We start from the raw sequence: 14487 nt of genomic DNA, 5'->3' as shown, positions 1-14487 counted from the left end.
ACCCAGTTCTGACCTTAATGCCAGTAAGAATCACATTTCGTCATCAATATGGCCAATTGCCACGCCCATTTAGCACGGAAATAATGAAATATAACTTTTTAAATCAGCTTTATCTAGCTTTTCCGTCATAAATTTTTTTTTCCGTGATGGGAAATCCAAATAAAGAGTTTATGTTTCGGGTCAAATTATTTTGCCCTTTGCAATCAATGCCATTATTTTGCAAAACCAATTTTCCTTGTAACCTGTCATTTTCGCCTATACTTTTGCGTGTGGAATTTGTGCACATCCGAGTACCTTACATCGTTGAACACGGTATGGCGACTTGTAGATGTCACGTGCGCATTTATAAATGCGCATTTATATATATACCCGAAGTCCACTGATCAACATGTTCATGAACCGACTCGCTTTGACAATATATTGGATCTTCTATTTACCACTAACCCTGATCTTTTTATTTTCAGAAAAATTAACGTGGAAGGTGTCAAGAACGATGCAAAGGGTTTTCAGGATAGTTTTGTACAATCTATGTCTGAAAATATACATTCTGCCCGTGACAATTGGTTGTTGTTCAAATCACAAATTAATGAGTTGCTAACTACTCATGTGCCTCAGAAAGTAGTTAAGCAGAGATGGGATGTTCCCTGGATGACGCAACCAATTCGTAGACTCATCCGTAAAAAAGAAAAGGGTATACAATGCTTATAAGAGTCATAAAAATAGCCAAACCTGGGAGAAGTTCACAAAGCTTAGAAAGACTGTGCAGACAGAACTAAAGCATTCCAAAAAATGATTATTTAATGGGTCTTCTTGAAGACAGCAACCAAGAAAGCCCAACACCATATGTCAACAAAAAATTCTGGGGACATGTAAAAAACCTTAAACGTGATGGCACAGGCGTTGCTACACTTCAGGTAGATGGCAAAGAAATGGTGAGTGGAAAAGATAAGGCAAATGCTCTTAGTAATCAGTACTGTAGTGTATTTACCACAGAAAATCTGTCTTTTATACCAACTGTAGCGGCTGACCCTATACCTACCATAGATGATCTCAGAGTAGATACCGAGGGAGTTGTAAAATTGCTTCATAATATAAACCCAAAGAAAGCAAGTGGCCCTGATGGTGTTCCGTCTGTGATCTTGAAAGAGTTAAGCAAAGAACTTGCACCACCGCTGAGTCACATTTTTCAACAATCCCTTGATACAGGTGATGTTCCTGCCGATTGTCTCATAGCAAATATAACAGCTATTTTAATGAAAGGTGACAAGAGTATCCCTGTCAACTATTATAATAGACCTGTGTCGTTGACATCAGTATTTTGTAAATTATTCGAGCACATTCTATTTTCTCATATTATGTCACACCTGGAGAAATTCCAAATATTATCCATTTTTCAGCACGGATTCAGAGCACAGCACTCTTGTGAGTCACAACTTGTCATCACTGTGGAAGACTTGGCTAAAAATCGTGACAATAAACTCCAAACTGATATGTTAATATTAGACTTCCAAAAAGCTTTTGACACCGTTCCCCACCAGCGATTGATCCAGAAAATGTTCAATACCAACTTCCGTCAAATCTGGAGTACCCCAGGGAACGGTGTTGGGACCTTTGATATTTTTTAATTTACATTAACGATATAGCAAACAACCTTGATAGTTCCACGCAATTAATACACCTCTTTGCAGACGACTGCTTGTTGTATAGGTCAATAACATCTGAGCATGACTCATTGGCCCTGCAGAAAGATCTCAATTCACTCGTTGAATGGTCTGACAAGTGATAAATGTCATTTAATACACGTAAATGTAAGACGTTGCGAGTAACTACAAAGAAAACTCCTATCATTCATACATATAGCATGGGCACTGATAACCTGGAAACCGTATCTCATCACCCATATCTGGGGGTTGAACTCAGTAGTAATCTGAAATGATCAAATCATATCAACAATATTACTGTTAAAGCCAACAATGCTCTTTGGTTTATTCGCAGAAATCTCTGGAGGTGCCCAAAGTACGTAAAACAGCAAAAGATATTGCTTTCATGCAACTTTGTTGAATATTTATGTAGATGTAGATCATATATACTGAACCGCTTGTCTTGAGTCACTGAAATTTTAATGTAGTAATTGGATTCCTTGCCCCAATAATATACATAACTGTTGTTACCAGTGTGTTAGCGTGATCCTCGATTGAGTTTCAATGCTATTGATATATTTTCCTAGCCCCCGACACTCACTATTGCAGAATTTCAATCCTAAGGTGCATTTTATTAGCCTGGGATCCTCACTATTTAATTTCAATACTATGATACGTTTTCTCAGTCCAAAATCCGCTTGAATCTCAATGCTAAGATATGTTTTCCCAGTCCGGTATCCTCGCTGTTGAATCTCAATGCTAAGGTACAGTCTTCAGCCCGGGATCCTCATTATTGAAGAATTATTTCAAAGCTAAGGTAAATTTTACCACTCTGGGATCTTCACTCTTGAATCTCAATGCTAAGATTTCCTATAGCCCGGGATCCTGATTATTGAATCTCAGTGATAAGATTTCCTAACCCAGGATCCTCACTGTTTTATTTCCCATTGTTATTGAATTTCAATGCTAAGGTTCATTTTATCAGTCTGGAATCTAATCCTCACTATTGAGTCTCAATGCTAAGATACGCTTTCCCAGCCCGGGATCCTTGCTATTGCTCAATACTAAGATACGTTTTACCAACCCGGGATTATTGCTATTTAATTTCAATGCCAAGGTTCATTTTCCCAGCCCGGGATCCTCACTATTTAATTTCAATGATAAAGTACATTTTCCAGTCCGGGATCCTCATCATGAAGGGTAGACGAGGTATTGTTGGTCGAAGCAGCCAAAAAAAAAAATCGATTTTCATTATCTAAATCAATATATTACAAAAATATAACACTTTGATGTTTTGCAAATTCTACAAATCATATACTTTGAAAGCTTCCTTGATTTATTGTTGTTAATAAGTTATAGTCGTTTTACAAAAGTGTTGTTTTTTCAGCCCTATTTACAGCATAACTCAAGAACCACAGGACCTACAAAAGTATATCTGTGATATTTGAATTCTTCTACACACTCCCTATAAAATGATCAATGCAATTTTGCCAAACATCAATAACATTCGCAAGATGATGTGAACTACCAAATCGCAACAGTTGAAAATTGTTGCTAACCTTAAGTATCATTGCTGAGGTATAATTTCCTAACCGGGATCTTCAGGATATTTTCTCACCCGGGATGCATGTGATTGAGCAATTAAATCTTATTATAGTAAAGCAATCCGTAAGCCAAAATTGGTATTTGACCAATGAGATAGCTCGCTTTTCCCAACGCAACAAAAAGTGCGTTGCCTCATTGGCTAGAAACCAATCGTTCGTCGCTCAACTATGGAGTATAAACTCAGCTTACGACATATTCATTCAAGCCAAGATATCCGACATCGAAACATAAGGTATATTTTCCATTACTGTATCGCATTCGTCATTCCATGTTGAAAGTCAACGGTAAAGTATTGTTCCATCTTGGTGTCTCCTCTACTAATACTTGGATAAGATGCTCCTTTAATATCATGACGATAACTGACATAATCATTCCCTTGAATACTAAAATCCTACTTGAATATTTTATAGCAAGAAACTTCATCATACAGCATGAAGGACAGATAAAGGACAGTACAACCTAACATCTTTGCGAAAGCACGAGGTGGACAATTGTTTGAGTTGTGTCAGATTCGTAAGAAATATCAAATATTCGTCTTGTATATCCCCGGTGTATATCTTAACCATTAGCGCATTTATATGGGTGTAAGGTCAAGAACGTTAATGCTGTTTTATACCTCGAAGGTGGGACTCATGGCTAAAGTGGCTGTAATACAAAGTTCTTAAGCTAATGGCGAGCGCCTCATGACTTACTAATGAGGTGTGTCATACATTGTACCATTGGGCTATTCTATTTGAAATCCACACTCTCCCTGTGGAAGATTTAGCTAAAGTCTTCCATAGAGGGAGTGTGGTTTTAAAATAGAATAGTCAATTGGGTAACTTCCATTTGAAATACTCACCCCAGTTGTGGAATCTTTTAGGTAAAGCCGTATATGTTTCAAATTAATTACCTTAGCTAATTCCATTTGAAAAATATACTTCCTCTATGGAAGACTTTTCTTAAATCTTCAATCTTCCATAGGGTATGCCAGATATCAAGTATTAAGTGGAATATCCCATCACGCTCATGGCAGATTGGTCAATCACGTGTCGCTAGCAACTTAAGTATATATATACCGACTGCTCAGTGCCAGAAGTGGGTAAGTGCTATCGCACTTACCCACTGTGCTATCGCACTTACCCACTTCTGGCACCAAGCAGTCGATATACTGATATGATGTACATTGTACCCCCAGACATGATTATGCATGTATTATGTTTTCTGATTGATGTCTGCTCTATCATAATGCGGGCATACTTTTAGGCAATTTTAGAATAAGATGGCTGTAGAACATTCAAGTTGGTTAGCTTATTGAACTAGATTATAAACTTTAATTAAGTCAATTGCACTCAGCATACATAAATATTAACATTAGACCGCGCTTTACAGGAAGTATGCTATCAGGTCATACTCATAAAAATGAAATTCTGTCTGTAATAGGAGGACCATCAGATTAACACACCACCTTACCCGGGTAGGGTATGCCATTAAAGTCAAAGGATAAAGGGTGAGTATTGCCACCTAGATGATCTCAGAAATACTCTAATGAAAATTATGTTAAAAGTATGGTCTTGGAACTCTCTATGTAGTTTAAAATAGTTATTTTCTTCTATTCAAACCCCAATACTTGGTAAAAAGTGGATGTTAAGCAGTTCTTTTGGCCTGAAATTCAATTTTTACCAATTATATACTAAACATAATGAGAATTCGAATCGTTTCGCGGACTTCTGTAGTACTTATGTTGGTATCAATGTAAAGAGGATACGCATCCCATGGTACCAGCAACAGATTTTTTTTGGGAAAAATTAGCAGACGTGGTACGTTAAGGGTTAATTAATGCTCTTTTTCAAATCTTATCGCATTTCAACCACCAATAATGCGTTAATTGATGATCTTTTTAAAGCTTGTCGCAAACCAGACACACGCAGACGACACGAGCAGACGACACGACGATCGAGTTTCCTTACGGTACTTCATAATTATTGTATAGGATAGCAATATTAAGTATCAAATGATACAAAGAACCGTCTGCATACTTGCATACGTATTATATTATCTGCAAACTTGGGTCATGATACAATTTTGATCGACATTGTGGTATTGGTATAAAACACCCTCCACCCGTTGATAAAAATTGGATTTATAATACATCTAGGACCCATCTAGCGGTGTTGTTCAGTGGTTTTGAGATCGAACACCAAATCACGTTGCACACGGATATAAACTCAAAATGCTGAATGTGTTGTATGAACTTCAGCTGACGTCCATGTCCCGATAGGAATACAATGACAAACTAATGCGCTGCCCAGTGTTTGCTCTGTTTTACTTTTGAAAAGCTCGCTTTTTTAAAATTCAAATTGCTATAAGTTGGGAAATAATGTCGCATGGTGCCGAATGTTATCATAATACGCAGAACAAATGTCTATCAATCATTTTGTGTTTCAGGGTCATCCTTTTTCAAAACTCGTTTAATGTTTTTAATCACCTTAAGTGTTTGTTTAGTTCCTTGTGAATGATACCAAACAAAATACAGAAAATCATATCTCAAATGCTACCAATGCAGAGCCACTTCAAAGTGAGTACTCTCTTCGTCAACCAAACCATGGATTCAAATTGGATTCATGATGGAAACGCCGCAGTACGATACCCCTGCTTGGTCTAAAGTCCAGACTAGCATGTCAAAGTGACTTAATGACCCATTCAGTGATCCCAGCGCAAGTATAAAAAAATTAAAATTGTTTATAAATTGCTTAAAAGTGAAGGATAAGTCATTCAAATTGTCATTTGGTATTTTTGAAATGACAAATTTGGCCAAAAACGAAGAAAACAGCAGTAGAAGCCCCATTCAAATACATGTAACTAATTTAGATACTGTCAGTATCTAAATTATATATTTGTGTAAAATGTCTTATTGTGTCTTAAATACACGACGTTTGGCTGAACCACTCGCAGGCTATGTTAGCACATCTATGACAATGACAAAGGTACCAAAATCTGAATTTTGATGATTTTTACGATCGTCCGGATGAGCAAATCACTGAATGGGCCTATAACAGCAGATACCAGAAGGCAGCCATCGTAATTAAAGCTTCGTTGCATCCCCATAACGATACAATATGATTGGGTGGACGTAATCTTCTTGTCATGATCCAAGTTCATGGCCATCCACTAGAGACCGTACTCAAGTACCATTTAATGATTTCCTGGAAATAATAAAGGGTAAAAGCTGTGTACTATAAAGAGGAGGCAAATAGAATAAGCGCAATTAAAGCTGAACTGAAGTTGCATTTATATCAAGCCACTAAGCGATGAGAGGTTGGTTTTTGACCAATGACGTAGTACGCTCTTTGTTGGGTTGGGAAAACACTCTACCTAATTGGTCAAAAAACAATCGCTCGTCAATCAGCGACTAGGTGTAAATTGAGATTAATGCAAGTCATTTATAACGACCAATGAGATTGATTGTTTCTTACTACTTTGGAAAAAAACACTTACGATCATTGGTCAGATACACGTATCCAAGAGAGTAAATTTAGCTGAAAATGGTTTGCTGTTTCTAGAGGACAATTTGATTATTTTCCAGGCTTATTTAAATCATCAATTTGAAATCGGGGACAGATTTGTCTCATTTAAAATATGTGAACAACTAAAACAACTTTTTCAATTTCCTTAATATTAATCTTTATACTACAGGCATTACCATACCTACATTAATATACACGTGAAAGGCAGTTAAGTGACTCTGCATCTTCAATGGTATTGATGGCATCCGGTAATACATGTATGTATCTTCATCACATCAATACGTATGTCGCTTTCAATCAGAGTAGCGGCTGGTTTTTACGTTGTCTGTTCAGAACCCGTGTTATAAGCAAAGAGTGTTTCAGATTAAACCTGTTGGTTATAAATACAACAATAAATAATTGCTTAGTGATAAATTATTTTTTTTGTTGATAAAATTGACTGACATCTAATGCCCCTGTTCATGTCGCTTGCCGCTGTGGCAAGCGGCATGTGGCAGCGGTATGACGTATCAGCCAATCCGAAGCCTTGATTGCGTCCGTTTGTCTGCAATGCGCGTGCCACACGCCACTCAGCGGCAAGCGACATGACCGTATGGAACCAGCATAAGTTTCGCAAGTCCGAAAGTTAGGATTAGGGTCAGCGTGAGGATGTTATTAATTCCCACCCAGCACACAACAAAGGTAATACGAATATTACCCCTTGTCCTGCCAAGGAGCGCGTGCATGTTAACCATCCCGCTCCCATGTTGCACGAGCACGCTACAGGCTGTGACCAAACGTCTCTATGTAATTGTAGGACTATCCTGTGATTAGTGATAAAATGACAACCGGGGTTTGGGTATGATATCAAAGCCGAGAGGAAAGAGAGAAAATCTCTGCCTCCCGGATATTTTACAAATTGCTCTAATGAAAACTATATTGATAGTACGGGTTGTTAGAATAGTCATTTCCTTCTATTGTAAGCCACAAACGCCTCTAAAAATCAGAATTTTCGATTTTGTTTTGATCAAATATTAAATGTTTGCCTACTTACACCAGAATGGAAAATCTGCTATTTTGAGAGTCTGCGTGATTATGAAGTCATTGTGACGTCATACGAGGCATGTTAGTAGCACACATACAACATTGATTGTCAAACCAGATTTGGGCTAAGACGTTTTGCCAAAAAAGCTGGGCAGGACGAGGGTTAAAAAGCAGCTGCTTAAAATTTGTTCGGCTTAGAGGCGAAAATGTCTCCGTTTTTGTTACTGCGAGCGTCCATAAAGTCCAAACTTACTCTCGTAAATTCACATAAACGTGCACCATACACGCAATAGTGCGCCCAATTGCGTGCATGTCATTCTACAGGCTACAGCAAAATGATTGGTACCCATCAATTTTTATGTTTATTGAAAAGACTGCCTCTTCGAAATGTCCAGAATGTATAGTTTATGACTTATAGACCAAGTGATCTACAAACTTATTTGGATCCTTTGTTGAATTTTGATGTGTTAGACTTATCCATTATCAGTGAAAACAGAATGGGTACTAATCATTTTGATACAGCTTTTATATCAATACACGATTTGTTTTTGACCTATTATGCCAAAAAAAGTATAGAAGCAGAAATTTTACTAACACATCAAAGTATAAGTAGCCTACACGCAGAAGGGGGTATCCTGTAAAGGATTCAGCAATGTTATACAAGTAGGCAAAACGTTTTGTCTCGCCCACTTACCTTTTAAAGGGGCACTGTGAGATTTCACAAAATGGCGCCCTCAATTTTGGTTAAAGTCCAGTTTTTAATATGTACGCAATGTTTGTCCATATACTAATTAGCATTTAAAATAGTTTAAATCAGTCATTTTAATAAAATAGCTTAAATCAGCATATTTCACGTAATGTGCGATTTTGTTATAAATGTCTGGATCCAGACATTAATTCCCTCCAACAGTTCAATAGGAGAAAATCTTAATGCAACACTCACAATATGTATCTTATTTTCAATTGTATAGATTTTTGTCCGCTAAATTACTTCATGGGATTCAATCTATCAAAATGAAGCGAAATTTTCCAATTTGATTTTCCCAAGAAATCTCTCAGAGTCCCTGTAAAGACCGCATAATCAATGAATGGAATACATTGTATAACGAAAATGTTTTTACGTAACATTCCACCATAATTGCCGCCCACCAAGCTGTATAAAGTCTCGCATCTATTGAATGCACTTGTTTGTATGTAATCTTTATTCTGTAAGTTCTCTACTACCTGAAAATCAAGATGACGACATTTGTATCATTTGTGTCACCCTATACAGCCAAAACAGCTGTGCGTTTCGTAATCGCCTGCTATGTAATGCATGTTTTAACACCGTGCAAATTGAAAGTATCCTGTACGTCACTCAGCCGATAGCTAAGTCAATTAAACCCTTAACACATGTTCTGCCTTGTATCTTTTATACTCTTGTAATGTGCATTAAATGAAATAGATCCCAGTCAATTTGTGTTGTCTCATGACTAATATAGTATACGTAGGTGGTTGTGCCATTTACATCCAAAACAACACCACAAAAATCAACAGGCACGGGAGCTAAGTAATTTGTCAAAATTGATTACGTTATTTCATAAAATTTGCTGCTGGATTATTTTCACCAGAACTATATATTATAAACTTATAATGTATTAAATATGACTTTGATATTTACTTTCTTCAAGTACGGCCACTTTTTGATAGTGAAACTATAGTTTGAAATAGCAAATTAAAATCCGTCCGGAGAGTGGGATGCTAAAGAGCCATGTTTTTCCAGTTTTAACTATTTAACTAAAAAATGTAGTGTAGCCTGATTTCAAAGTTTTCATAGTATAAGTCCAATAAAAAACTCACGTTTTCCAGACAGTTTCGGCAATCCAGTCTGTTGCCTTTCTCAGTGGTGTATGCCAATCGATCCTTTGTTGGATGGTATGACGTTATCGGAAGATGATGAACTTCTCTTGATTAATTGGTCATAGACGTGACTCAGTTGGTAGGCCCCTCGTCGCCGTTCAAATAGGTTCTATGCAGTGGTAGGTTCAGTGTATCCTGTATTAATATACCAAATGAGTAAAGGAAGCAAATAGTTGCATTTATATCATTAATATATATCCAAAGTAGTATATCTTGCGGTTCTTGAGTAAAGACCAATAATATTACAAAAACGAAACTTTTGGGCTTTTTCTTCCTCCCGAGAAAATCATGCGCATGGGACCGAAATCACACCTCTTATAGCACGAATTTGGATCTCCTTTACAGACTCCACACTTTGAGTGTCAGCTTTATTTGTCTTAATGTTTTAGGAGTGCAAACACCGCTAGGTCATGATTCCCTCCGAATTGCCTTAACACGAATAAACAATATGATTTTGATGGGGCAATGTGCGTCCAGTCTGTTTACCGGCCCAAGAGAACGACATCGCGACACATTCTTAGAAAAGCACTTAAAACGCAAAACACTTTAATTAAGTGGTACATCAGTGGTTGAATTGTACTACGAAAACAACAGAATATGGAAATATATGTGAAGATATTACTGGTTAATAGTGATGATTATTATACAAATGCGCAGATGGTATTTGTATCTTTATAATTATAAACAAAACTTAATTATTTAATTAAGGTGGGGTGGGGTGTATTGTTGACAGAAAGCCCATTTGTGCTCAACGTTACTTATTTGTCATCTCCCATAGTGACTGACACACCAATAATGGGGTACAGGGCGTTAGTCCGACATGCCGCTAGTCCGACACGCCGCTAGTCCGAATCTGAAAAACATTGCCCTAGTCCGAATTTGAAAAACACTGCGCTAGTCCGAATCTGAACTAGTGCAGTGTTTTTCAGATTCGGACTTACGCAGTGTTTTTCAAATTTGGACTAGTTATAGCGCAGTGTTTTTTTTTCGGACTGACGCACTCCTATGTATAGGGAATTTGTGTAGTCGTACTAGTGGCGTGTCGGACTTTCGGCGTGTCGGACTAGCGGCGTGTCGGACTGAGTGGTGCACCCCGGCTGCGTCTGGGTTATACAGGTTTGTGTGTCCTGTTTGCCTATTTACATCTACAAAAAATGGTCTACAGTGGCGTTCGCTGGATACAAGTTTTGAACACAACTGGTCAGCAACAAAGAATAATACGGGCTGATAAGTACTAAACATTTCATCACATTCTCGATTGATTATGTAATTGTGTTTTATATTCAAGTGTATTGCCATATAAAAATTATTAATTTATGTTGAATCTTAGAGCAGTATATTTATTGAGTAAACTTGGGTAAAAAATGTTGCAGCCTTCGGTCATGCTAGATCGTAACAATATGCGTTCTCCTCTCAAATCTCTTTGGTGAGACCCATTTAACCTGAGCAACATGTTGATGTCGATAATTAATTAACATAAAATCATGCCCCTGGCCATAGCTAGCGCACATGATCGTCTACGTGCAAATCAGGCTGAAATAAGAAGAAAACCTGATTCGCAGAAAACAGCACTCAGGTTCAACATCAAAAAGCATTTTATAATCTGGAGTAGCCCTAATCTCAGACGCCCTGACTGCAACGCATGGCCTCATTACATCATATACCTACACACGAAGACGTTGAGTGTACATGTGCCTATATTCAATATATATATTGCGCTTTGGTAACACTAAACTCAATAAAGACAACAAATTGATAATGATACGCCTACACTGTCAATCTTGGTTATTTTCTCTTCGTCTGCATCAAAGAGTAGGGTGTATGTTTGACCCTGGATCACGGGAAACTCGAGTTGGATTATCGTTGATATAGTGTTTACTTGTCTAACAGACTTCTCTTACGAGACCCATAACGTCTTTTAGAAATATCCTAACACTATTTGTTTGTAAATTAAAGAAAGTGGAGAAAGGGTGATAATGGTTTAAAATACATAGTCGTCTGACATTGGATTTCTGGGTTTTTTTAAACTTTAAGGCGAACGGGAGGGGAGAAATACCTATTGAATTCAAATGCTGAGACAAATAAAATAAAGCTGACACATAAGAGGCATTTTTGCCCCATCTGCATGATTTTTCTTGGGAGGGGGAAATCGCCCAATACTTTGGTTTTGATAACGTTATCGACCTTTTTTTAAACACTTGGTACACATACATGCCATCTATACAATACTCATTATATATCGGGGGATGGGGTTGGTATAGACTCATAGCTGGCGGAAGCAGGTGGACGGGGACTGGTGGACAAGTCCTTCCTACATTTTATTCATGGATGACGTCCCACTAATAATCGTAAGAAAAGAAAGAATAAACTAAGAATTGCCCTGTGCATCTTCCTTTTAGCTCAATAATCCTGTGTTCTGGGGCCAAAATAGGGTGACGCGCTTCGTACGCACTGATGGCCCAGCAAATAGCACAATTTACCTTCATTATGGCTAAAGTAGTCTGAAATTGAAAACTTTTGACGCTCTTCGTGCGTAATTGTCCTCGCAAGACTTGTCTAAAATATGCTCGTCCCCCTTAACTTTTAATGCTACTAAGAAATACTGAGAAATTGCTCGACAATACGATAAATACGTTTGTACAAATTAACTGCTACGAAGAATTTCATAGTGATGCAACACCCTCCCAAGAGGCAGTTCATTGCATTATTTACCAAATTATGTAAGAGCGCTGGGAATAAGACGAAAACATAAACCAATTAAAATTAGTGGCACAATGCCAAGATGATCACAAGAATAAAGAGTTGTAGGGAAAAGCGACGACATCAACTGGTGAAACAGTATGTGAAACAATCAAGCGCACTGATAAACAGATTGTTCTACATTTTTTGAAAATAATCTAAGTTTCTGTTAACAAATATAAATATCCTTTACTAGTACACCGGGTGAATGTCAAGTTTACAACCTACGTACTTAGCCCGCATTCCAGGCATTCCTGACCAAGCTCTTTACGTGACATAATGCAAGCTTCATTATACCACCCCAGTCATCTTGCGCTCATAAGTTAAGTTGCTTTTAAGATAAGGAGTTAAAACTTAGCAAATAGTTACAAGAACGATGAATAAATAATATCTGAAAATGTTTTGTTGTACCATCACAAAATGCGGATCATTTTCTACATGTAACCTTTTTATGGGACACCTTGTATTTATGTATCGCGAGTGCAATTGACTTAATTACAGTTTATAATCTAGTTCAATAAGCTAACCAAATTCTGTTCTTCAGGCATCTTATTCTAAAATTGCCTAAAAGTATGCCCACATTATGATACTGCAGACATCAATCCGAGAGCATAATACATGCATAATCATGGAGTGCTTCAGGGTGATGTGTTGGCACCATTCCTGTTTATTATCCTTGTAGACTACCTTCTGATGAAATCAACTTCTGGAATTGACGCTGGAATTGTTACCTACCCACGTCGGTCAAGCAGGTATCCTGCCAAGATGCTGAATGACCTGGATTTTGCTGATGATATTGCCCTGCTGGAATCTTCCATAGACCGGGCCCAGTCACAGCTTACTAGGACTGCAACTGCAGCAGCAGATTTAGGCCTTGTAATCAGCGCACCTAAGACAGAATATATGACTGCAAACCGTAACGCCCAACCAGCACTTGAAGTCTATGGTAGTACCATCAACCATGTCACAGACTTCAGGTATTTGGGTTCCAAGATGGGCTCTAGTGTTGGAGACCTAAAAAGAAGAAAAGCACTAGCCTGGGCAGCTTTCTGGAAACTGGAACGCCTTTGGAGAAGCCCGTCCCTGCCAATCGAAACAAAAATCAAGCTGTTTCAGACAACGTGTGTTACTGTCTTTCTGTACGGGTGCGAGTCATGGGTAATTACCAAGGACATGGAAAACAAGATCAATGCATTTGCAACATCTTGCTACAGAGTCATGTTAAACATCACGCGTGTGGATCGGATTCCAAACGAAACCATCTACAACCTGACCAACACCACTCCACTGGTTGCCAGAGTCAAGATTCATCAACTCAAATTTCTCGGCCATATACTGCGTCTTGAAGATGGCGAGCCTGTGAAAGAATATGTGCTTTATATTCCACCACATGGGAAGAGGAAACCGGGACGGCCGCGCACACTGTACTTTCAGTATGTCCAGCACCTCCTGGGAGATACTGAAGGGATGCTGCAGCCAAACAAAATTGTTTCGCTTGCCCAAGATCGCATTAGTTGGAGAAAGCTTGTAGTCGCCTGCTCCGCAGCCGACTGATGATGATGATGAATCATGGGCTTCTGGGTGGACAATATACATCATATCAGTATATCGACTGCTTGGTGCCAGAAGTGGGTAAGTGCAATAGCTGCCATGTGAACATTTGGCAATTTACACACAGTATATTGTACTCATCTACACATGTCAGCTACACATGGCAGCTATTGCACTTACCCACTTCTAGCACTGAGCAGTTGATATACCGTATACTTAAAGGGGCATTTCGTGATCCACAGCCTCATCCCCCCACTTTTCTCAAAAAAAGTTGAGATTTTTATATCACTGGAAACCTCTGGCTACATAATGTTTATGTACAAAACATTTCTTGCAGATTAATTCGTTTTGCAAAGATATCGTGAAATTTGAATTTCGTTCTGGTGCACCAGAACGAAATTACAACGCATTGTCTATGGAGCAGTGTAATACACATAATCATGCATAACTCGCAAACGCAAAATCGGAATCAACTGAAATTTTCGGAATAGGCTTTTTTCGTGGATATGTACTGAAAATGTCAT

At 38.1% G+C, this 14487-nt stretch overlaps 1 protein-coding gene and 1 long non-coding RNA gene across 3 annotated transcripts in view; one reads left to right on the top strand and one right to left on the bottom strand.

Annotated features, from left to right (window-relative positions):
• Nucleotides 1-800: 800 nt before the first annotated feature.
• LOC140163559 (uncharacterized) lies at nt 801-2061 on the top strand. Its single transcript, XM_072186873.1, has 2 exons — nt 801-1313; nt 1996-2061. The coding sequence occupies exons 1-2, from the start codon at nt 801-803 to the stop codon at nt 2059-2061; spliced, it is 579 nt and encodes a 192-aa protein (XP_072042974.1).
• A 4105-nt stretch (nt 2062-6166) lies between these two features.
• Nucleotides 6167-14487, bottom strand: part of LOC140164576 (uncharacterized) — a 127020-nt gene continuing 118699 nt past the window's right edge. The window contains exons 2-4 of one of the 2 annotated variants that reach the window (XR_011860542.1): nt 9614-9808; nt 6933-7121; nt 6167-6430 (exon numbers count right to left, since the gene is read on the bottom strand). This is a non-coding gene — a long non-coding RNA (uncharacterized lncRNA). The remainder of the gene's footprint in view (nt 6431-6932; nt 7122-9613; nt 9809-14487) is intronic. The other variant, XR_011860543.1, reaches the window with a different exon arrangement.

The sequence above is a fragment of the Amphiura filiformis genome, chromosome 11 (assembly GCF_039555335.1).
Source record: "Amphiura filiformis chromosome 11, Afil_fr2py, whole genome shotgun sequence".
Classification (NCBI taxonomy): domain Eukaryota; kingdom Metazoa; phylum Echinodermata; class Ophiuroidea; order Amphilepidida; family Amphiuridae; genus Amphiura; species Amphiura filiformis.
Note: the sequence above shows the minus strand (reverse complement) of the source record. Positions and strands in the feature narration are given on the sequence as shown.

Excerpts from the sequence above, each read along its gene's own strand:
- LOC140163559 (XM_072186873.1), top strand. The coding sequence starts at position 801 with ATGGGTCTTCTTGAAGACAGCAACCAAGAAAGCCCAACACCATATGTC. Across the intron at positions 1,314-1,995 it reads GACCTGTGTCGTTGACATCA|AAATCTCTGGAGGTGCCCAA; the intron begins GTATTTTGTAAA and ends GTTTATTCGCAG.